The 21950-nt window shown below is 42.7% G+C and overlaps 4 protein-coding genes across 7 annotated transcripts in view; 1 reads left to right on the top strand and 3 right to left on the bottom strand.

The window, feature by feature from the left end:
* Positions 1 to 492, bottom strand: part of LOC128603919 (cystatin-B) — a 3066-nt gene extending 2574 nt beyond the window's left edge. The window contains exon 1 of the mRNA XM_053618701.1: positions 282 to 492. Within this exon, the coding sequence (XP_053474676.1) occupies positions 282 to 374 (93 nt within the window). The 5' untranslated portion in view covers positions 375 to 492. The remainder of the gene's footprint in view (positions 1 to 281) is intronic.
* A 2228-nt stretch (positions 493 to 2720) lies between these two features.
* On the bottom strand, positions 2721 to 5833 carry c28hxorf58 (chromosome 28 CXorf58 homolog). The gene is made up of 8 exons (XM_053618560.1): positions 5755 to 5833; positions 5358 to 5466; positions 5120 to 5214; positions 4914 to 5019; positions 4628 to 4759; positions 4374 to 4549; positions 4118 to 4247; positions 2721 to 3024 (listed from the first exon to the last, which is right to left on the bottom strand). The coding sequence occupies exons 1-8, from the start codon at positions 5763 to 5765 to the stop codon at positions 2809 to 2811; spliced, it is 975 nt and encodes a 324-aa protein (XP_053474535.1). The 5' UTR covers positions 5766 to 5833; the 3' UTR covers positions 2721 to 2808.
* On the top strand, positions 5494 to 14361 carry apooa (apolipoprotein O, a). 4 transcript variants are annotated; one of them, XM_053618561.1, is made up of 11 exons: positions 5494 to 5532; positions 5856 to 5961; positions 6223 to 6335; positions 7223 to 7318; positions 7408 to 7527; positions 8665 to 8697; positions 9251 to 9305; positions 12200 to 12295; positions 12697 to 12788; positions 13771 to 13866; positions 14125 to 14361. In XM_053618561.1, exons 1-11 carry the CDS (start codon positions 5509 to 5511, stop codon positions 14170 to 14172), a joined length of 879 nt encoding a protein of 292 aa, XP_053474536.1. In that variant the 5' UTR covers positions 5494 to 5508; the 3' UTR covers positions 14173 to 14361. The 4 variants fall into 4 exon arrangements, with proteins under 4 accessions (XP_053474536.1, XP_053474537.1, XP_053474538.1 ...); XM_053618562.1 differs by lacking the exon at positions 8665 to 8697; XM_053618563.1 differs by lacking the exons at positions 5494 to 5532; positions 5856 to 5961; positions 6223 to 6335 and adding an exon at positions 6402 to 6580 and having other exon boundaries at positions 7219 to 7318.
* Positions 14362 to 17211: 2850 nt separating this feature from the next.
* On the bottom strand, positions 17212 to 20077 carry LOC128603858 (diamine acetyltransferase 1). The gene is made up of 6 exons (XM_053618597.1): positions 19829 to 20077; positions 19624 to 19675; positions 19037 to 19120; positions 18480 to 18581; positions 18085 to 18125; positions 17212 to 17670 (listed from the first exon to the last, which is right to left on the bottom strand). The coding sequence occupies exons 1-6, from the start codon at positions 19892 to 19894 to the stop codon at positions 17506 to 17508; spliced, it is 510 nt and encodes a 169-aa protein (XP_053474572.1). The 5' UTR covers positions 19895 to 20077; the 3' UTR covers positions 17212 to 17505.
* Positions 20078 to 21950: the final 1873 nt, after the last annotated feature.

Here is a 21950-nt window from a genome sequence, read left to right as displayed (position 1 = left end):
ATGGAGCAAGTTGCAGCATGTCAGATTGAACAATAATGTAACAGAGGTATCCACCGCACATCAAAGAGAGAGAGAGAAAGTAAAGTTTAAGAAATAAGAATCAGTTTTACACACAGAGAGACAACAAAACTGAAATCTGTGTTTAACACACACACACACACACACATACACACACACACACATACACACTATATCTATATACAACAGCTGCTAAAGAACTCCCAGTGTTTAAACTCGATATGAGTGAATTAAACACTGTCGGCACTCAGGGCCACACCCACCTCATCACAGATTTTCTGCACCTCCGCGTTTGCATGCTTCACATGACCTGTTCCACCGCACAGCTGACCCGGTCTATTGCTCACCTGAGACATGTTTCACACACACACAGATAACACACACCTCAAGTTCAGCTGCACCTCGTGTACCTTCCCCAGCTCTGAGTTTCCTCAATTTATACCTCCAAAGTCACGTGGGTTCAACCCCAAATCACGCCATGCGCCCTTCACAAGTGCACTAGCTTAGGGTACGGAACAGAAGCACTTACTACTGCACCTGATGCAGTGCTCAGTGTGTGAGACAGAGAGACAGAAATGAGGACAGAGCTCATGCTCCGTGTCACGGAGAGGAACCGTGCAGGGTGGAGCTCACATTCCTGAAAAACCACTAAATAAATCCATTTCATTTCCTCCTGATGATTAATGTTGTGTAACTCTATTATTAATACATAACCTAAATAACCTAAATTCCATCCATAACGGATTTACACACCGAGTTACTGAGGACGGATTTATATCAGATTTAACCGTATAAAGAGTTATAGCCGGTGATATAACAACCAGTTATCATCTCATATTACTTTCTATTCTTACACACCATATTATATCATATTATATCATATTATATCATATTATATCATATTATATTACATTATATTATATTATTCAAAATATTCAGAATGACTTTAAAAATATAGATACAGTTTTACATTATAAAACCTTTTTAAAATGTACAAGTGTAGTTCATTAATCTAGATGCTTTATATGGAAATAATTAGTGTAAATAAACATCTACATTCAGACCTACAGTACAGAGACGGTACCGAGACGCTACAGAGACAGAACCCAGACTGTACCGAGACGCTACAGAGACAGAACCCAGACTGTACCGAGACGGTACCGAGACGCTACAGAGACAGAACCCAGACTGTACCGAGACGGTACCGAGACGCTACAGAGACAGAACCCAGGCAGTACAGAGACAGTCTTATGCAGAATAGATCATAAAACCTCTTTATAATATTCTCTGAATGAGTAGTGAATGATATTAACACTTTTACCGGAAAGGAGTTTGTGGATTAATTTAATTTATTCTTCAGAAGTATTTAATCGAGTTTGTATTATTTTAGGAGTGATTTATGGTGTTTGCATAAGACCACACCCTGTTATTTAGACTACGCAGTGCACTGTGTAGGGAGTTGGAACACGGCTGATGTCCCACAATGCACTGCAGACGATTAGGGTCCGAATGGTGCCGCTTACAGAACACAGAGTACCCATGATGCATTGTTATTTGTAGGGAATAAGGTGTTTAAGGTGCGATAAAGTTCTGCATTGAGCACCGGTCTCGTCCCAAATCTGCCTTTTAGTGACCTCGATGAAGTGTGACCTGATGATGCGTCAGTCCTCGAGGGAGTCTGGACACGAGATGAACACGTCAGCGCTCCCTGCCAACGCTGAGTCGGCGTTACAAACACGACCAAACTCTCACAGAGTGTTGTTCAGAGACAGACGAAGCCAAAACCACACACCCACACACACACTAACACACACTAACACACACACTAACACACACACACACTAACACACACTAACATTAACATTAAACATAAATGTGTATTGTCTTGAACGTGATATTCTGTCCATCCATGAACAATACGTGCGCATGAATCATTTCTTCAATATGATCAATATGATTCTTTCAGCAAAAGAAAACAGGAAGGATTAGAAACCGCTCTTTATGCCTGGAGGACTCGTGTCTGATGTCTAGACGTGGACTCGTCTCGGTCTTGGACCTTGTCCTTGCTCTCGACTGAGAGTTTGTGAAAATAATGTTAGTACTGTGTGGGTATTTTGCATGGACAAAGTGTTCTAGAAAACTTCCTGCTGGTTGGAGCAATGCGTGAATGAAGCTGACCAGCTGAAGTGAAGACTTGTTTTTGGACTCGTGTTGGACTTGACAGAGGCACTCTTAACTACAGCCCTACAGCGCCCCGTCTCTCCTCATCATGAATGCTCGGATATAATATGCGTGAATATGCAAATTAGAAAGCTCATTGTTATTTGTGGACATGTTTTGTTTGTCTGAATGAGTCACTGTGAACGAATCGGTATCATTCACTGACTGAATCGTTCCTTTAGCTCAGTTGCCGTTGACGGGCTTCACATCTCTACAGTTTCACACTGATCCAGATTTTCTGTACATTTCTCCGGTGTTGTGTTCATCTGCACGGTTATCTGGGAATCGTGTGAGTCGTGTTTATAATTGGCTCTCTGCACTTCCGTGGGACAGGAACACAAACTTTTGAATGCCACTCAAAACAAGATTGATATGATAGTTCAGCACATTTTTAAGGAGGTTTCGTTAATTGAATTGAAGTGTGTTAGATGAAGACGGACTCGACATCAGTGTAGACTTCAGAAATGAGTCATTAATTATGAGATTCTTCAGTCTTGACTTTATTTTGAAATAATAAGTTAGAAAGACAGAACAAACTGAATTGTTGTGAGGTTTGAAGTTTGAGCTGAATTAAATCAAGTCCAGTGTGAGCTGATTGGACCAGGAGCAGAGTAGCTCCGCCTCTTCCTCCCACTCGCAGTCTGAAACGTCGCTTACGGCCAAACATTCGGACGCAGCAGGAATAAACACGAACTTCTCATCAGCTGCGTGAGGTCTGTTCATCTGACCGTCGGTCATGTGATCCAGCCTGAGAGTCCTGTTTTCCTCATGATCTCCATCTTTAACCTCAAAGTGCAAACACACACACACACACACACACACACACACACACACAAATGGACCAGTCGTTAATTACACAATAAATTTTAAGTGATGTTTAAAGGTTTAAACTCTTCATGGAGGATAATTCTGAGTCTACAGATTCAGGGGCGGGGCTATCGATGAGCTCAGCTTGTGATGTCACTAAATAAACTCCATGGATTTGAACCAATCATGTTATATATGCTAAAGCAACAAGCCCCACGAGGCCGTGGTTTACAGTGATTTTAGAACAGCTAAGGGCCGTTGTTATTCCTGACGCAGCACAGAGCTAACCCCCTTATCTGTTCTAAACTACGGCCTCGTGGGGCTTGTTGCTCTTTAAAAACAGTTCCTACATATACCCGGTAAGGGTTCATAAAATAAACACACTGCAATAAAAAAATGCAATCATTTATTGATAACAAATTATCATTCTTCCACCAGTAGATCCTCAGCATCGTTTAGCAGAATGGTTGCCAAGCAACACACAGAACAGCAACACGCTGTAATTATAAAGGCTTTATTCTGTTATACTGCAGTCCAGTAGGTGGCGTTAATGCACTTTCCAGCTTGATATCAACCACATCATATGTCTGAGCGCCACATTTAGCATGTAACAGAAAAGAAAACAGGGTAAAGTGAGCTAGCGAAAACAAAACAAATAGCATTGTAGTTTGGTTTTGTCATGGTGTCCACGGGCACGTCCGCCTTGGGCCACTAGAGGGCATCCTGACTGTTTTTGCAGGACTGCTGTTTCCCCGATACTCAAGTTCTCTGGGTTTTTTCTTTCAGTTGTTGGAGCATTATGTCAAGTCAGGTTATGTTTGTGTTCTGATTTTATTACATTCATTACAGTTTGGTTTACGCACCGTTTGTTTTGATAGTTTAGTTTTATACCCTGGTTTTCTGATGTTTCCTGTTCCTCGTGTCTGTTTCCCTGTAACCTGTTCTTTTAAATAAAGTTCTGTAATTATGCTGGTTGTCATGGTAATGTCATGAAAGAGATGGTGGTTGTCATGGTAATGTCAATGGTGATGTAAATGGCGACTCAGATACAGAAATCCTGCTCAGTTCTCACCTTCTCTTCCTCTCGCAGTGTGTAAACGCGTCTCATGCGGTCAGCAAGCGCCCGAGCTCGAGCCAAGCGCCGTTTTGGAGTCCAGAGTCCCGGAGTGGACACTGCAGAGGACGGAGGGGCAACTGGGGACCTGCAGGAGGAGGACAAAGGATCTTAGCGCTATCATTATAGATATGAAAAGGTAGGAGCCATGTTGGGGAGGACATACAGGTCAACAGCACCGCCATCTTGAAGAGGACAACGTACAGCCTGATACCTGATTGGTCGATCAGGTCGTCTCGTCACCGTTGCTCTTGAAAGCTCCTCCCTCAGGAGGCCGTCCTCTGTGGTGCCCGTACCTCCATCACGGTTCAGCACCTTCAGAGATAAACGCCTCCACGCGTTCTCTCTCCCGCCCACATGCGCAGGTAACTCGTCCAGGTGACTCGAGTACTGAGAGGTGAAAATAATCTACTGCACTGCTTTTATTTTAATGGCCGTGAGCTGAACGATGAGCGTGACATCTCTCACCTGCATGTAGTCTCTTATACACGTGACGTCTGCAGGATGTGAGATGGTACGACCCTGCCAGTGCATCTCGTCCTCCATCATCAGGTCCATGAACTTCCTGTTTCCCATCATCCTACAGGTGTCTGCCGTGGCCTGGGATCAGGAATGACGAGGCTCATTCAAATTTCAAACACACGTCATAGGGCAGCTCTGATAAGTCCAGCGTCACCACGCCTCCACGCCTCATAACAAAGAGAAGCCTTTCCCTTTCAGCGTTAGCATTAGCCGCCTAACGTGTATCTCTCACCTGATTGGACGGCTGGAAGAGTTTTTTCCCGGACAGGTAACTTCCTCCTCTTCCTGTGTGGAAAATCTTAAATACAATTACAGGAGGAAACTGAGGACCTGAAAATCTAAACAACAAAACAAACATGAAATAAATACAGCTTCTGGTTGGCTGAGAGCAGTGTAATATGGTGTGCGTGTGTGTGTGTGTGTGTGTGTGTGTTTTACCTGATTCGGACTTTACACTGAAGACTCGGGTCTCTGAGAAGATTTGCTTCTCGAGGACTGAGCTGTCGAAGGACTGCAGGGGTCAAACACTCTTCCTGTGCAAACCCAGTGACACACACACACACACACACACACAACACACACAACACACCTTGCTGTGACTGTAGTGACCTTCAGTGACCTTCAGCCAGTGAACAGTGAGTGTAATAAAGTGTAATAAAGTGTAAAGAAGCCTCACAGCTGAGCGCACGGTGTTCATGAGCAGCTTAAACACTTTCCTGTTCTGATGAGATCTCCAACACACCTGGATCCTGCGAGCACAGATCTCACACCTGTCCTCGTCACACCTGCACAACATCCACAGCATCATTCACTCTGACTCACATCTGATGCATGGTCTGACACACACTCGGGTATTACACACATTTCCCTCGGTGTTAGTTTTCTGGGAGTTTAAATGTTTGGATGTTTGAGAAGACTGACTGGATGACTGATTTGCTCCTGAAGGCTCAGAGTTTAATAAAAATCCAGCTTTTTATATTTCCTCATTTTATTCTCTAGTAAATGATGTGTTTATGAAATATAAAAGTACAGAATTACAATCTCATCTTCACATTGTACTCACATGTACTCACCCATAATCCATGATTTCAAATGATCTCGTGACGTTACACAGCTTTCGCTCCGTTTATTTACTTATTTACTTTATTTACTTCTTATTTATTCACGTGTAAAGTTAAGCGCTGATAGACGTCCACGGAAATCCACTTCCGGTACAGGCTCGGGCGCGTCTCTGTTACTAGGAAACAGAAAAACTTGGGAAGCAGCCAAGACAATTTCTGGTCTGATTTAATTCAACTTTTGTGTTTAAATATTGATTAATATAACAAAGCAATAATGTGAGAAAGAGGTCTGTAGGTGAGAAAAATAGCGGGTAAAAAAGATAGATGGAGAAAAAAATAAAAAAATATATATTTCTCTGAAAATAGATGAAAGATTTGGGGCGTATTTCGTGACTTATTTCGTGAGATTTTCTATTTGATTGTTTTGTTTTTTGTTCCATAAAGTTATATGTTACGTTTAATATCTAATTCATTTTAAAGTTCACTCAGACTCGCTGCAGTGCCTTATTTGGCCGCCAGATGGCGATGAGGCGCACAGGCGCTCACACACTCACCGCGGAACTGCAGTGAAGAAGAGCGAGAACATGCACAAGGTGAGGTGTATAAACTTCTGGACAGTAAAGCTTTCAGCTGCTGTGTGTTTACTCCATTAGCTGTATTAAATATTAATGTTAAAACCGGAGGATTTTGTTTAGTTTTCGCTTTATGGTGCGTTTAATAAATCTGTAACAGAAGAAGGGTAAATTTGACTCCACTTGAGTCGAAGGACATTTCAAGCTTCTTTGGAGTAGAGCTTTGCTTTCACTTCAGTTTTTCAATAAAATTTACTAAACTCGAGGTAAATATTTAAATTTTGAGTGACGTGTGCAGTTCTGGTGTCTTTATAAAAGCAGCTCGTGAGGTGTTTGTCCCACAAGCCGGTGAGATTTGATATTAAAAGTGGAAATTCCTCCGACTGGGGTTGTGTTTTAATTTAAAACTCGAGTATTTTATTTACTGGGATTTGTTGGACAAATCATTAAAGATTTAAACACATTCACAGCCCCAGTTTTCTCTATTTCATTTCCTCAAACTCAAATCATTTGACACATTTTATGTGTTGCAATTCCGGCTTCTGGCCACCAGGTGGTGGTGTTGCCTTATCTTTAACGCGGCTGCGCTGTTACACTGGTTTTTCTATACAAAACATAATATTAAACACTATTAAAACACAAATGTTATATAAAAACCATATGAGCTCACAATGTTTACAATGTTTTTTTTCCCTTTACATCTAGTTCACAGCCACTCCTTTTGTTTTTGTTGTTGTGTTTGTGGTTGTAACACGCACACAGACACACAACCAGGAATTGCAGCACTTTTGATTATTCCATTGAGATAATTATCTATATAAAGCATTTTACTCCTGATTTGAGGAGAAACACACAGGTTGTAAATCACTGATGACTGAGTTTGACTCTGTTGTGTGACTCTGAGGCAGTTTGGAGGCGCTGCAGGATTCTGCGCCGCTCTGGCAGCGATGGCATCGTCTTCATCAGATACAGAAAAACCCAAAGAGGAAATCAACATAGATGAGGTACAAACCCACCTGACCAACCAATCAGTGCTGCAGGATATACAGTTTCTCATATATGTGTGTGTGTGTGTGTGTGTGTGTGTGTGTAGCTATCTCTATACACAACCCCTCAGCAGAAATTCCACTATGTGGAGCCGGAGAAAGGAACGATGGAGGAGAACGTGACCACACTGAGGAACATGGCTGAGCCTTACATTACCTGGTGTCAGGTACACACACACACACACTCACACACTCACACTCACACACTCACACTCACACTCACACACATACACACTCACACACTCTCACACACTCTCACACTCACACACTCACACACTCACACACTCTCACACACTCTCACACACTCACACACTCTCACACTCACACACACTCTCACACACTCTCACACACTCTCACACTCACACACTCTCACACACTTACACACTCACACACTCTCACACACACTCACACACACAGTATGACCTGAATAGTAATCAGTATATATAAGTTGAGAGAAAGAGATAAAGTTCTGTTCTCAGTAGGTAATAAAATAATCTAATATTACAAATAAAATCTAATCGAAAAGCTGATTTATAATCAGAGCCCTGTAATCTCAAAACAAAATCTAATTCATGTCTAATTTCACACTAAAAAGAATGTCTAATTAATAGAACTGTCTAATATAAACTTGTAAAAATAACACGCAATTCCAGTTTAAACAATCCTCTACACTCATTAAAAACTTATTATTATTATTATTATTATTATTATGACTACTACTACTAACGTCTAATCATGAAATAAAGCTGTCTAATCATGAGAGAAACCTTTTATTATAATTATTTAATTGGAATACGTACAGTCTCTTAAAATTCATCTCTAATCTTTATACGCATCTGTTATTGCTTTTATCTTCAGTCTTTATGAACAGTTTAACTTACAGATAAATCCCTTTTATGTTTTGGAAGAACTCATAAATTTGACCAAAATCTAACGAGTAATTTAGAGACTAATTTAACTCGAGCTAATGGAGTCTAATCTCAGAATTCAGGGGTCTAATCTCAGAATTCAGGGGTCTAATCTCAGAATTCAGGGGTCTAATCTCAGAATTCAGGGTCTTTAATCCCATCGTTACTGGATTACTCTGACTGATGGATCTGTTTATTCTGTTTATCATTAAACTGTGTTTTGTAGCTGGGATTGTGTTCGTCTGATCAGTTCAGTAGTTCAGGAGTCTGATTGATCTGATCACTGATTCTGTAATCCTCCTCGTGCTGTGGTTCAGTGATGATCCATTATTTCCCCTTTTTTAATCTTAACGGGTGATCATGCGGTTCCTCTGACGGATGATGGCCACGCCTCAGCAAACGACTAATTCAGCTAAACAGAAGGTCGAGGTACACGCACACGTGCACACACACAAACACACACACACACACAAACACACACACAAACACGCACACAAACACACACGCGCACAAACACACACACCCTCTGACACGCCCACACGCTCTGACACGCCCACACGCTCTGATGGCCTGAGACTCCAGTCTCTATAGTGCAGTTATAGAACTTTATAACCACCACTTTCTCCTCAGAGGATCTTAAAAACATACCCAGACCACAGACACGCAGATGATGAAGGTTTGCGAGTCATAACGCTGCTGATCTTCCTGCACCGGACCGGGCACGCTCTCATACAACCTCTCAAACATCAACAATACCTGGACTTGACTTATAAATATAAATATCAGTGTGAGGTCTAAACACTAACGTCTGATACAGTTCTCCTCAGCGGGTGTTTGTAACGGAACCAAACGGTTTATAGAATAATTTCACTTCTCTCTCTCTCTCACACACACACACACACACACACACTGTCAGTGAAACTCAAAAATGCTGAGACAGAAAGAGTAATTTCTTGTTTTTTGTCTCCTGTGTGATCTGTAGGGAGTCTACGCGGTGCTGAAGCCCAAAGTGGACAGGACAGTTCAGTTTGGCCAAGGTCTCACACACACACACACACACATAAAGACACACAAACACACACATAAAGACACACACATAAAGATACACACACACACACATAAAGACACACACACACACACATAAAGACACACACACACACACACACACATAAAGACACACAAACACACACATAAAGACACACACACATAAAGATACACACACACACACATAAAGACACACACACACACACATAAAGACACACACACACACACACACACATAAAGACACACACACACACACATAAAGACACACACCCACACATAAAGACACACACACCCACACATAAAGACACACACACACACACACATAAAGACACACACACCCACATAAAGACACACACACACACATAAAGACACACACACACACACATAAAGACACACACACCCACACATAAAGACACACACACACACACACATAAAGACACACACACACACACATAAAGACACACATACACACACAAAGACACACACACACACACAAAGACACACACACACGCATAAAGACAAACACCCACACACAAAGACACACACACACACACAAAGACACACACACACGCATAAAGACAAACACCCACACATAAAGACACACACACACACACACATAAAGACACACACACACACACACATAAAGACACACACACACACATAAAGACACACACACATACACACACAAAGACACACACACCCACACATAAAGACAAACACACACACATAAAGACACACACACACACATAAAGACACACACACCCACACATAAAGACACACACACACACACATAAAGACACACACACCCACACATAAAGACACACACACACCCACACATAAAGACACACACACACACACACATAAAGACACACATACACACACAAAGACACACACACAAAGACACACACACACGCATAAAGACACACACACCCACACATAAAGACACACACACAAAGACACACACACACGCATAAAGACACACACACCCACACATAAAGACACACACACACCCACACATAAAGACACACACACACCCACACATAAAGACACACAAACACACACATAAAGACACACACACATAAAGATACACACACACACACATAAAGACACACACACACACACATAAAGACACACACACACACACACACACACATAAAGACACACACACACACACATAAAGACACACACACCCACATAAAGACACACACACACACATAAAGACACACACACCCACACATAAAGACACACACACCCACACATAAAGACACACACACACACACATAAAGACACACATACACACACAAAGACACACACACACACACAAAGACACACACACACGCATAAAGACAAACACCCACACATAAAGACACACACACACACACACATAAAGACACACACACACACACACATAAAGACACACACACACACACAAAGACACACACACCCACACATAAAGACAAACACACACACATAAAGACACACACACACACATAAAGACACACACACCCACACATAAAGACACACACACCCACACATAAAGACACACACACACCCACACATAAAGACACACACACACACACACATAAAGACACACATACACACACAAAGACACACACACAAAGACACACACACACACATAAAGACACACATACACACACAAAGACACACACACACGCATAAAGACAAACACCCACACATAAAGACACACACACACACACACACATAAAGACACACACACACACACATAAAGACACACACACACACACATAAAGACACACACACACACACACACATAAAGACACACACACACACACATAAAGACACACACACACACACATAAAGACACACCCCCACACATAAAGACACACACACACACACATAAAGACACACACACACACACACACACACACATAAAGACACACACACACACACATAAAGACACACACACACATAAAGACACACCCCCACACACATAAAGACACACACACACACACACACACACATAAAGACACACACACACACACACACACACACATAAAGACACACACACACACACACACATAAAGACACACACACACACACATAAAGACACACACACACACACATAAAGACACACCCCCACACATAAAGACACACACACACACACATAAAGACACACACACACACACACACACACACACATAAAGACACACACACACACACATAAAGACACACACACACACACACACATAAAGACACACACACACACACATAAAGACACACACACACACACATAAAGACACACCCCCACACATAAAGACACACACACACACACATAAAGACACACACACACACACACACACACATAAAGACACACACACACACACATAAAGACACACACACACACACACATAAAGACACACCCCCACACATAAAGACACACACACACACACATAAAGACACACACACACACACACACACACATAAAGACACACACACACACACATAAAGACACACACACACACAAGTCTTTGTTCACATACAGTCAACTAAGACATATGTTTCTGTGTATATACCTGTCTACTTGTCTGCCTGTCTATCTATCTATACACCCGTCTACCTGTCTCTCTGTCTATATACCTGTTTATCTGTCTGTCTGTGTAGCTGTACGTGGGTATGTCTGTCTGTCTTTCCATCTGTATACCTGTCTGTCTGTATAACTATCTGTCTGTCTGTCTGACTGTATATCTGGCATTCTACCTGTTTGGTTGTCTGTCTGTCTGTCTGTGTGTCTGTCTGTCTGTCTGTCTGTCTCTGTCTGTCTGTGTGTGTCTATGTGTCTCTCTGACACTGTTGCGAGCGGTGTTATGATGAAGGTAAACGCCGCTGCTCGTGTCGTTGTTCTCAGACAGTTACGCGTATTTGAGAAATCCTGCTCCGGAGTTTTATCCCAGAGCCGGAGTCATCGGATTCGCCGGCATCCTCGGCCTGTTCCTGGCGAGAGGTAACATGGCCACACACTCGCACACACACCCACACACACTCACACACTCCGACACACTCGAACACTCGCACACACTCACACACTCCGACACACTCGAACACTCGCACACACTCACACACTCACACACAATATTCACACGCTACTCTATTAATAACGTATACACCTTTAAAGTGACTGCAGACTGATTCTTTTGATAAACACAATAAAGTAGATTTCGAAACAGTGTAATAATAATAATAATAATAATAATAATAAACCTATAAATGTCATAAAACAATCATAACTAAAGGAGAGTGAGAACTGATTGTACCAGATCATGTCCTAATGAATCATGTGTGTGTGTGCATGTCTGTGTGTGTGTGTGTGTGTGTGTGTGTGTGTGTGTGTGTGTGTGTGTCCAGGCTCCAGGATGAAGAGGTTGATTTACCCGACAGGTCTGATGGCTGTTGGTGCTTCTATGTACTACCCTCAACAAGCAGCCGTCATTGCCAAGGTGTGTGTATGTGGGATGTGTGTGTGTGTGTGTGTGGGTGTGTGTGGTGTTCCAACCCCTGAGGGAGTTTTTTTCCTTCGTTCCTGCTGACGTTTAAAGTATTTATTATTAACAGTCACTCTGTTTTTAACCTCGCTGCAGGAAAAATAAGTGTGTTAGTATCTGGAACTTTCCATCTGCGTGCCCGGAGTGACGTAAATACAGCGAATAAAACCAGAAAACTGGGAATGGTGTATTGAGCCTGAAAGCAGGCAGTGCAGCTGGGGGTGCCAATACTTTAACATCAGCGAAAATAGTGTGTGTAAACTTTGTCACGTGACACAGAAATACCCACAGAAACGTAAGGAGACGTGTTTTTTCTTCATGATCACGATAAATCATGATCAGGACATTCGGTCAGCGTTGTGTGACCAATCAGTGATCTGTGCTGGTTTTAGCTCCGCCCACATCCCCCTGCCCGGTTTTCTTGGCACCCTGTGAAAAGCACAGATACCTGCTGCTTGAACACACTACGAAGAATTTCATTAGAACGGATTTGACCGTTTGGGACGGAGCCAATATGCGTACAGCGCTTTTCACTCACGCCCCTCCTCACTTCCTGTTCTCTCGCTGCTCGCGCGTGACCTGCTGACTGAACCTCGGGCTGATTCATCACTTCACACCACGCTCATGCTGAGGGAAGTGTGGTAAGAACGCAGCAGGGGAAGGGAGGGGACTGCGTTTAGGACGGAGCCACCCAACACACTGAGCTCATGGTTTCTAAAAATGGCGATGTTACTGATGAGAGAAACCAATAAAACAGAGACCTTTTAAATCCATGAGGATGATTATTAAGCTCATCATAATTTCAAGTTCAGTAATATTTTTTGCATAACATTTTTTTTTCCTTCTTCCTGTATTGCCTTTCTCACTCTGTATGTGTGTGTGTGTGTGTGTGTGTGTGTGTCTGTGTGTGTGTGTGTGTGTGTGTCTGTGTAAACAGAGTTCAGGGGATGCTGTGTATGAATTCACACTTCAGGCTTACGTGACTGTCGAAACGCTCATTAGAGGAAAGCCTGCAGTGAAGCCCGGAGAGAAAGTGAGTATGTGTTTACATCTCCTTGAACACACAAGAGTCAGGTGGTGGAAAGGGGCGTGGCTTCAGGGTAGGGTTCCTGGGCGGGGCATTGGGAGTTTTCTGTCTCTCAAATGTTCAGGTTTTTATGACATAAATGGCCGTGTGTGTTTGTTTGTGTGTATGTGTGTGTCAGTACCGTAACAAACGTGCAGCCAGACGTTTCACACGTGTGTTTTGGGGTGCACCGTGACCTCTGACCTTTATTTAATTGTGCCACAGGCGACGAAGGCAGAAGAGAAACCGGCCAGCGGAGACACGAAAGCGTAGAAACAGGAAACGACGACGTAACAGAGCTTCGGCTTTTGCACTAGCCACGCCCCATTACCGTCAGTCACAGCAGACGGGGCGGGGCCTGTCAAAGTACTTTTATCCATGAATGTGGGTGTAGCCTGCTGAAACGGTATTTTAATGTATATTTCTGTACAAACGCAAATAAAATATTATCGTACCAGTCTATTTATTAATATTGTTCATTATTTTCGTTATGATTTGTATCTGAAACTCGAATGATTTAGTTCATCAGTTATCACGAACAAACCTAATAAATAAGCATCATTAATAATCATTTAATACACAATTATGAATATTCATTAACAGTCATTAAGGCTGGTATTAACGGGTTTTAATTGTTAAGGTTTATTTCATGTGTGAATAATAAGTTCCTGCGAAATAGTATTAACCCTCACGCTCTCTCATGTTCCTCACCGTTACACCCATACAGAGCTTTATAACCCTCACGCTGTCATGTTCCTCACCGTTACACCCATACAGAGCTTTATAACCCTCACGCTCTCTCATGTTCCTCACCGTTACACCCATACAGATCTTTATAACCCTCACGCTCTCATGTTCCTCACCGTTACACCCATACAGAGCTTTATAACCCTCACGCTCTCTCATGTTCCTCACCGTTACACCCATACAGAGCTTTATAACCCTCACGCTGTCATGTTCCTCACCGTTACACCCATGCAGAGCTTTATAACCCTCACGCTCTCTCATGTTCCTCACCGTTACACCCATACAGATCTTTATAACCCTCACGCTCTCATGTTCCTCACCGTTACACCCATACAGAGCTTTATAACCCTCACGCTCTCTCATGTTCCTCACCGTTACACCCATACAGAGCTTTATAACCCTCACGCTGTCATGTTCCTCACCGTTACACCCATACAGAGCTTTATAACCCTCACGCTCTCTCATGTTCCTCACCGTTACACCCATGCAGATCTTTATAACCCTCACGCTCTCATGTTCCTCACCGTTACACCCATACAGAGCTTTATAACCCTCACGCTCTCTCATGTTCCTCACCGTTACACCCATACAGAGCTTTATAACCCTCACGCTGTCATGTTCCTCACCGTTACACCCATACAGAGCTTTATAACCCTCACGCTCTCTCATGTTCCTCACCGTTACACCCATACAGAGCTTTATAACCCTCACGCTCTCTCATGTTCCTCACCGTTACACCCATACAGAGCTTTATAACCCTCACGCTCTCTCATGTTCCTCACCGTTACACCCATGCAGAGCTTTATAACCCTCACGCTCTCTCATGTTCCTCACCGTTACACCCATACAGAGCTTTATAACCCTCACGCTCTCTCATGTTCCTCACCGTTACACCCATACAGAGCTTTATAACCCTCACGCTCTCTCATGTTCCTCACCGTTACACCCATACAGAGCTTTATAACCCTCACGCTGTCATGTTCCTCACCGTTACACCCATACAGAGCTTTATAACCCTCACGCTCTCTCATGTTCCTCACCGTTACACCCATACAGAGCTTTATAACCCTCACGCTGTCATGTTCCTCACCGTTACACCCATACAGAGCTTTATAACCCTCACGCTCTCTCATGTTCCTCACCGTTACACCCATACAGAGCTTTATAACCCTCACGCTCTCTCATGTTCCTCACCGTTACACCCATGCAGAGCTTTATAACCCTCACGCTGTCATGTTCCTCACCGTTACACCCATGCAGAGCTTTATAACCCTCACGCTGTCATGTTCCTCACCGTTACACCCATACAGAGCTTTATAACCCTCACGCTCTCTCATGTTCCTCACCGTTACACCCATACAGAGCTTTATAACCCTCACGCTGTCATGTTCCTCACCGTTACACCCATACAGAGCTTTATAACCCTCACGCTCTCTCATGTTCCTCACCGTTACACCCATACAGAGCTTTATAACCCTCACGCTCTCTCATGTTCCTCACCGTTACACCCATACAGAGCTTTATAACCCTCACGCTCTCATGTTCCTCACCGTTACACCCATACAGAGCTTTATAACCCTCACGCTGTCATGTTCCTCACTGTTACACCCATACAGAGCTTTATAACCCTCACGCTGTCATGTTCCTCACTGTTACACCCATACAGAGCTTTATAACCCTCACGCTGTCATGTTCCTCACCGTTACACCCATACAGAGCTTTATAACCCTCACGCTGTCATGTTCCTCACCGTTACACCCATACAGAGCTTTATAACCCTCACGCTCTCTCATGTTCCTCACCGTTACACCCATACAGAGCTTTATAACCCTCACGCTGTCATGTTCCTCTCTCAGACGCTGGAGAACACAGCACAGGTGGCAGGTTTCTCATTCTTCTGTCTGTTACAGGAAGCCGAATCATTAATTTTCTACCACAGAGATCCTTCCACATGATAATGATATTTACTGTGAGGAAACAACGGGTTCCGATTTATCTAACTCAAATATTCTTTAAGAATACAAAAAAAAGTTCTGTGGATTCGCGCTGTCTTACACTGTTATTTCTCTTGGGATAAGAAATTTGCATCGCATACACACACACACACACACACACACACACACACACGCCCCAGGTGGAAGATTTATGCCAGGATTATGAGGTTTTACATATTGTATGACTGAAACTCTTAGAAAATGCGGAACTCTAAAGAGTTTTGGTTTGATGTAGAACCCGTAACAGAGCAGTTCTGGATCAGAAAGGTTCTCAGCAGTAGGAACTCTTATTGCCTTTTCTCTTCTCTGCACTCATGAAACACAGAAAAGCTCCTTAATCATCATTATTGACGGATTGTACATTTTGAATCGTTAATTAGTCGTTAGTTCATTTTTACTTTATGGAAAGTGTTGTGATCTTTTTGAACACACTCGAGCATGTTCGTGCGTACACGTAAACCTGCCAGAATGGGTTCTGCTGTGAAGACACAAAAGAACCAGCCACTATTTGATTCGAATCTATGATTCTTTATCCAGAAAGGGAATGATTCATTTTCCACAACCACAGTCCTTCCATGTGATTAATATTTATTGTGATAAGTTTTAATTGGTTCTGTTACCCCTACAAAAACGTTTCAAAGCTCCATCAGCTGTTTCATGAACAAACCAGAAGAACCTTTTTTGTGAGTTAATGTAAATATTCCATTCAATTTATTCAAAAAAAACAACAAAAACCCCACTATAACGAGAACAGTTCCGTGTCTTTTCCTGAAGCAGACGATCCGTGACATCAGAATGATCATAGTGAGGAACGCGACACAATTCGGAGTTAAACATGAGGCTTTGTGTTTATTTCTCATCTCGTCTACTTGATCATTTTGATCAGACTCTCCTTGTCGATCTCGAACAGCCTCCAGCCCTCCTCCAGTGAGAGATCGCTGGCGCCGCGGCGTTTGTAGAACTCGATGGAGGATTTGTTCCACTCAGCCACGATGAACTGCAAACTGCTGCACCGACACTTCACCGCCATCTGGGAGAGAAATCAATATAAAACCGTCTGTTTTAGCATAAATTAAATGTCTACAGTGTCTCTTTGACGCTAACGTAGCTAATGGACGTTTATAGCCTCCAGTCCGTATTACAGATCTAAATGAAATGTGAAATGAATCTAACATATAATCTCCACTTTAGGCCACACCCCTTTCCTGTGTTACTGCATAATTCCACGTGTTACATAATAGTGATAATGTCCTTTATTATCCTAAAACATTACAAAATATCAAAAGGGTATTGTATGAGAAACGGTGTATAAACTTTTGACTCCGTATTGCTCCAGTGCAAAGCAAAGGTCTTGTCTGATTCACGTTCAGATAAAATAGGACTTTTTTTATGCTTTAAATGTTTAATAAAGCAGTGCAGAAGGTTCCTGAGGTGTTAAACTCACTTCACTGAGCTGCTTCAGGATTTCAGAGCCAATGCCATAACCTGAAACACCAAAAGACAAATTTACACTCAAAAACAGACAGGGATGTAAATTAGTATGCAAATGTGTGCACTCAATATACACAGACGCTGTACACAGTTCCACAACACTGCTAATGAATTCTAGATTTCTATTCGTTTAAAGTGATTATATAAATGCTCTAGTTGTGATATGTTACTGCTGTTGTTTCTGTAGTAAGAACTAATTCACACGGCTCACGTGACCCGGGGTGTGAAAACCGCCGTGTACGTTTTCTGTAAAGCCATGTTTATTTAACATTTATGGAAGGAGTCTCCAGTGTGAGCGCTTTCCGTCAGTGAATGCGATCGGCGCGGGAATAGAACTCGGCTTTGTACCTCTGAACTCCCCCATGACATAAAAGTCTTCCAGGTAGAGCAGCTTCCCGATCCAGGGGTCGTAGGTGAAGTAGTACATGGCGAAGCCGACCACCGTGTGGCCTGAACACAAGAAAAGTGGAGAAAAATGACATCCTCACGCTTACCACACGCAGCGTCTGAATCCTGACTCGCTCTCTTGCTCTCTACGCAAAGAGTGCACCGAAGTTCATTCATGTAGACGTCATATCTACCGAACCTCCACAGAGAACATCCCTAAATCCCTGCCTCGGACACATCGTGCACTACTTGGTGTCTAGGGACTATTATTAATGAATCCGTACCTGACTCCCGTGTAAACTATTTAAACATTTATCTCATTAGCAATTGATTCATAACCTACACGCTGCACTTTTATACAAGATGTAAGAAAGCACCGGGTATTGTCCGGGCTGTGTGAGAGATTCTTCTGTGAAACCTCTCTTAAACGAGTTCTGTGTAAACGGTTCTAGGTGAAGAGGATCATCCGAGAGCGAGCTGTGTTGAGTCTGTGGTGGTGTTACGGTACGGTAACTTACCCTGTGCACTCTGCTTGTCCTTGGGCACTTCAGCGATGATGCAGTGGTAGAACGGATGATCTCCGAAACCGTCCTCCAGCAGCTCTAGAACACAAACAGGAGAACATGTAGTGATGAATCCCACCTGCAGTTTATACCTCAGCTTCAGTCTGGAGAATGGACAGGCGTGATGCGCCCTACATGGTCCCCCGAAATAGACCCCACACTCTAACGCTAAACCTACACACTTATACGTAACTGTGTTTCATCTAACTGTCCTGTATGTACCACATATTACATTACAGTGTGTGTGTGTGTGTGTGTGTGTGTGTGTGTATAGGACCGGAGCTAGATGCTTCAGAGTTTTGATGATCAGAATCTTAATGTACAAAACTTTATCACTAACAATATATACATTTGATAAAGGTTATGATGTTAAGTGTCACACACTAGCCTTCTGAACATCACATCCTGCATCTAAGAAATCTGTATAGCGGAAAACGTGGCGCAGATTCATATTGCCCAATCAGAACGCTTGTCGGGGTGCGCTGCTAGCCAATCAGAGCAGGAGGCGGGACATGTGGGTATATACAGGAAATGCTGCGTACCTTTCTCGGTCAGAACAACTTGTTCTTCCATTTTCTCAAACTTCGCAAGTTCCTGAAATGATCAGCAGAACAAAAACCACATATGAGACAAATAAGACAAATAAGGAACAGAATACAAAACAGGCAAATGGAAGCAATAAAAGAAAGAAAGAAGAAGAAATGGGTAGACATTAAATGTGTAAATTCTTATTAGAATGATCTTTACCTTTATGAGACGGAGAATATCTGAGACGTCCTTGGGTTCAGCGTTCCGTAATATAAAACCGGCCATTTTCTCCTTTTGCTCTTTTTCCCTTTTCTCACTAATCCTCTATATGCGAAGTAAAGCAAGATTCGTTTCTTCATTCGGTTCTAAGGGGAGACCCTCAGCACAGAGTTAGATCCTGTCTTTAAGGGATTACATGGAAACTGCAGTGGCTGTGAAGGCGTTCTGGTGTTCTTCACCCTCCAGACCTGTATTAATACCCCGGCGTGACGTCATCCAGAGAGCGAGAGAGACCGAGAGCGAGAGAGCGAGACCGCTCCTCTATTTTCCTGTGACTCAGTGGCTCAGTCTCACATGTGTAACTGTTAGACACACAGTGCACTATAAAGTGAGCAGGATCTATTGTGTTCGTGTACTAGTTAGGGCCCCTAGGTATGGAGGAAGCAGCGGTTTGGGATCGAGCCCACGAGTCATCTCCAGCTGGTTCCTTCCAGTTCAAGACGGATCAGCTGGGTGGATGTGTTATCATCTAAATCTCTAACCTAGAAAAGCACAAAACACGCTCTGTTCATTCATCCGTTTTATAGACTTATATTCTTTTTAAACATATAGGCCCTATTCAGCATGTTTGTAGATCTGCTTTCTTTAACTGCCTGTAAATAAACAAACAAATAAATAAATAATAATAATCCCACCCTGTACCCTAAAGAGCTTTTCGGTTTGTTTCTCATTTGTAAGTCGCTTTGGATAAAAGCATCTGCTAAATGTGTAAATGTATAAATGTAAATGAAGAAATGTAAATGTTCCACATGAAGGTTCCTAGTTCCAGTGGTAGAACCTGTAACCATCCAAACAAGCCTTTTTTTCCTGCTGGTGTTTTTAGTGTTATTAACTGTGAAAGGAATAAAACACTTGGCATGCTGTTGGAGGAACATAACCAACACCACAAAGACGAGTTATTATTATCATCACCCCAAGGCTGATTATTTTCCTCTAACAGCACATCCCCAAGTGTTTTATTCCACCGCAGTTTACCAACAATTACAACTTTTTATTTATGAAATAACGACAAGTAATGCCCAAAGGTGTACGCTCTGAGTTACCGCTGCATCAGGAAGTATATCCCATAATACTGTCTATGTTTGTGTTCATTCTGGTCCACAGGAAGAACACACATCTAACGGGATAAAAATCACTTTGCTGTTTGAAGATATTTGCTCCTCTGGGTTTCTGAAGAACAGTAACAGTATTATTTGTATTATAATAGTTATAATGTATTATAATTATAATAATGATGTATTATGTGCATCAGGATTTGCTTCAGTGTGATCGGTGTGTTCAGATCTTATACTGCATCACTGTGTATACGTCCTGAAGGCTTCTGCATAAGAGAACACGCAAACATGCTCCTAATGATAAGACTCACTGTACTAACCCTAACCCTAACCACATTACATCAGATCTGTCTTTCAGATGTCAGGACACACACACACACACACACACACACACACACACACACACACACACGGGTTGGCACGCCGTACAGGATGTCCCCCGCCCGTATGGAAAATGGATGGGGGAATGTTCTGTCTCAAAATGATGTCCCCACAGTTATGGAACAGTCTTCCTATTAGTGTTCGGGACTCAGACACAGTCTCAGTGTTTAAGTCTAGGCTTAAAACGTATTTGTTTACTCAAGCCTACCCTGACTAGATTCTGTTCTACTACTTCGCAGTCATAATAATCTTTTTTCTCCCTCTCTCCTTTCGCCGAGCCCCACACGAATTTATGGAGATACTAGAGATCCAGATCCTTTCTGCCTCTGGATGGAGCTCAAATCTTCTCCAATTCCAGACTGCTGGACTACGGCTGCTCCTAAGGCCATACAGACTTCATATAAATCCATAATGAACTTTTTCACACTATCTGTTGTGACCCAGATGAGGATGGGTTCCCTTCTGAGTCGGGTTCCTCTCAAGGTTTCTTCCTCTTAAAACATCTTAGGGAGTTTTTCCTTGCCACCGTCGCCACTCAGTGGCTTGCTCAGTTGGGATAAATTCGCACCTTTAATATCTGTATACCGTGTTGATATTTCTGTAAAGCTGCTTTGAGACAATGTCTA

The sequence above is a fragment of the Ictalurus furcatus genome, chromosome 28 (genome assembly GCF_023375685.1).
Source record: "Ictalurus furcatus strain D&B chromosome 28, Billie_1.0, whole genome shotgun sequence".
Lineage (NCBI taxonomy): Eukaryota > Metazoa > Chordata > Actinopteri > Siluriformes > Ictaluridae > Ictalurus > Ictalurus furcatus.
Note: the sequence above shows the minus strand (reverse complement) of the source record. Positions and strands in the feature narration are given on the sequence as shown.

Coding starts and splice junctions, on each gene's coding strand:
- apooa (XM_053618561.1), top strand. CDS start 5,509: ATGCATGGTCTGACACACACTCGG. Junction 6,336..7,222: donor AGAGCGAGAACATGCACAAG/GTGAGGTGTATA, acceptor ACTCTGAGGCAG/TTTGGAGGCGCTGCAGGATT. Junction 9,306..12,199: donor GACAGTTCAGTTTGGCCAAG/GTCTCACACACA, acceptor CGTTGTTCTCAG/ACAGTTACGCGTATTTGAGA.
- c28hxorf58 (XM_053618560.1), bottom strand. Junction 4,248..4,373: donor CGACCTGATCGACCAATCAG/GTATCAGGCTGT, acceptor CTCCTCCTGCAG/GTCCCCAGTTGCCCCTCCGT. Junction 3,025..4,117: donor CACTGCGAGAGGAAGAGAAG/GTGAGAACTGAG, acceptor TTGCACTTTGAG/GTTAAAGATGGAGATCATGA.
- LOC128603858 (XM_053618597.1), bottom strand. CDS start 19,894: ATGGCCGGTTTTATATTACGGAACGCTGAACCCAAGGACGTCTCAGAT. Junction 19,121..19,623: donor AGTTGTTCTGACCGAGAAAG/GTACGCAGCATT, acceptor TTTGTGTTCTAG/AGCTGCTGGAGGACGGTTTC. Junction 18,126..18,479: donor TGTCATGGGGGAGTTCAGAG/GTACAAAGCCGA, acceptor TTGGTGTTTCAG/GTTATGGCATTGGCTCTGAA.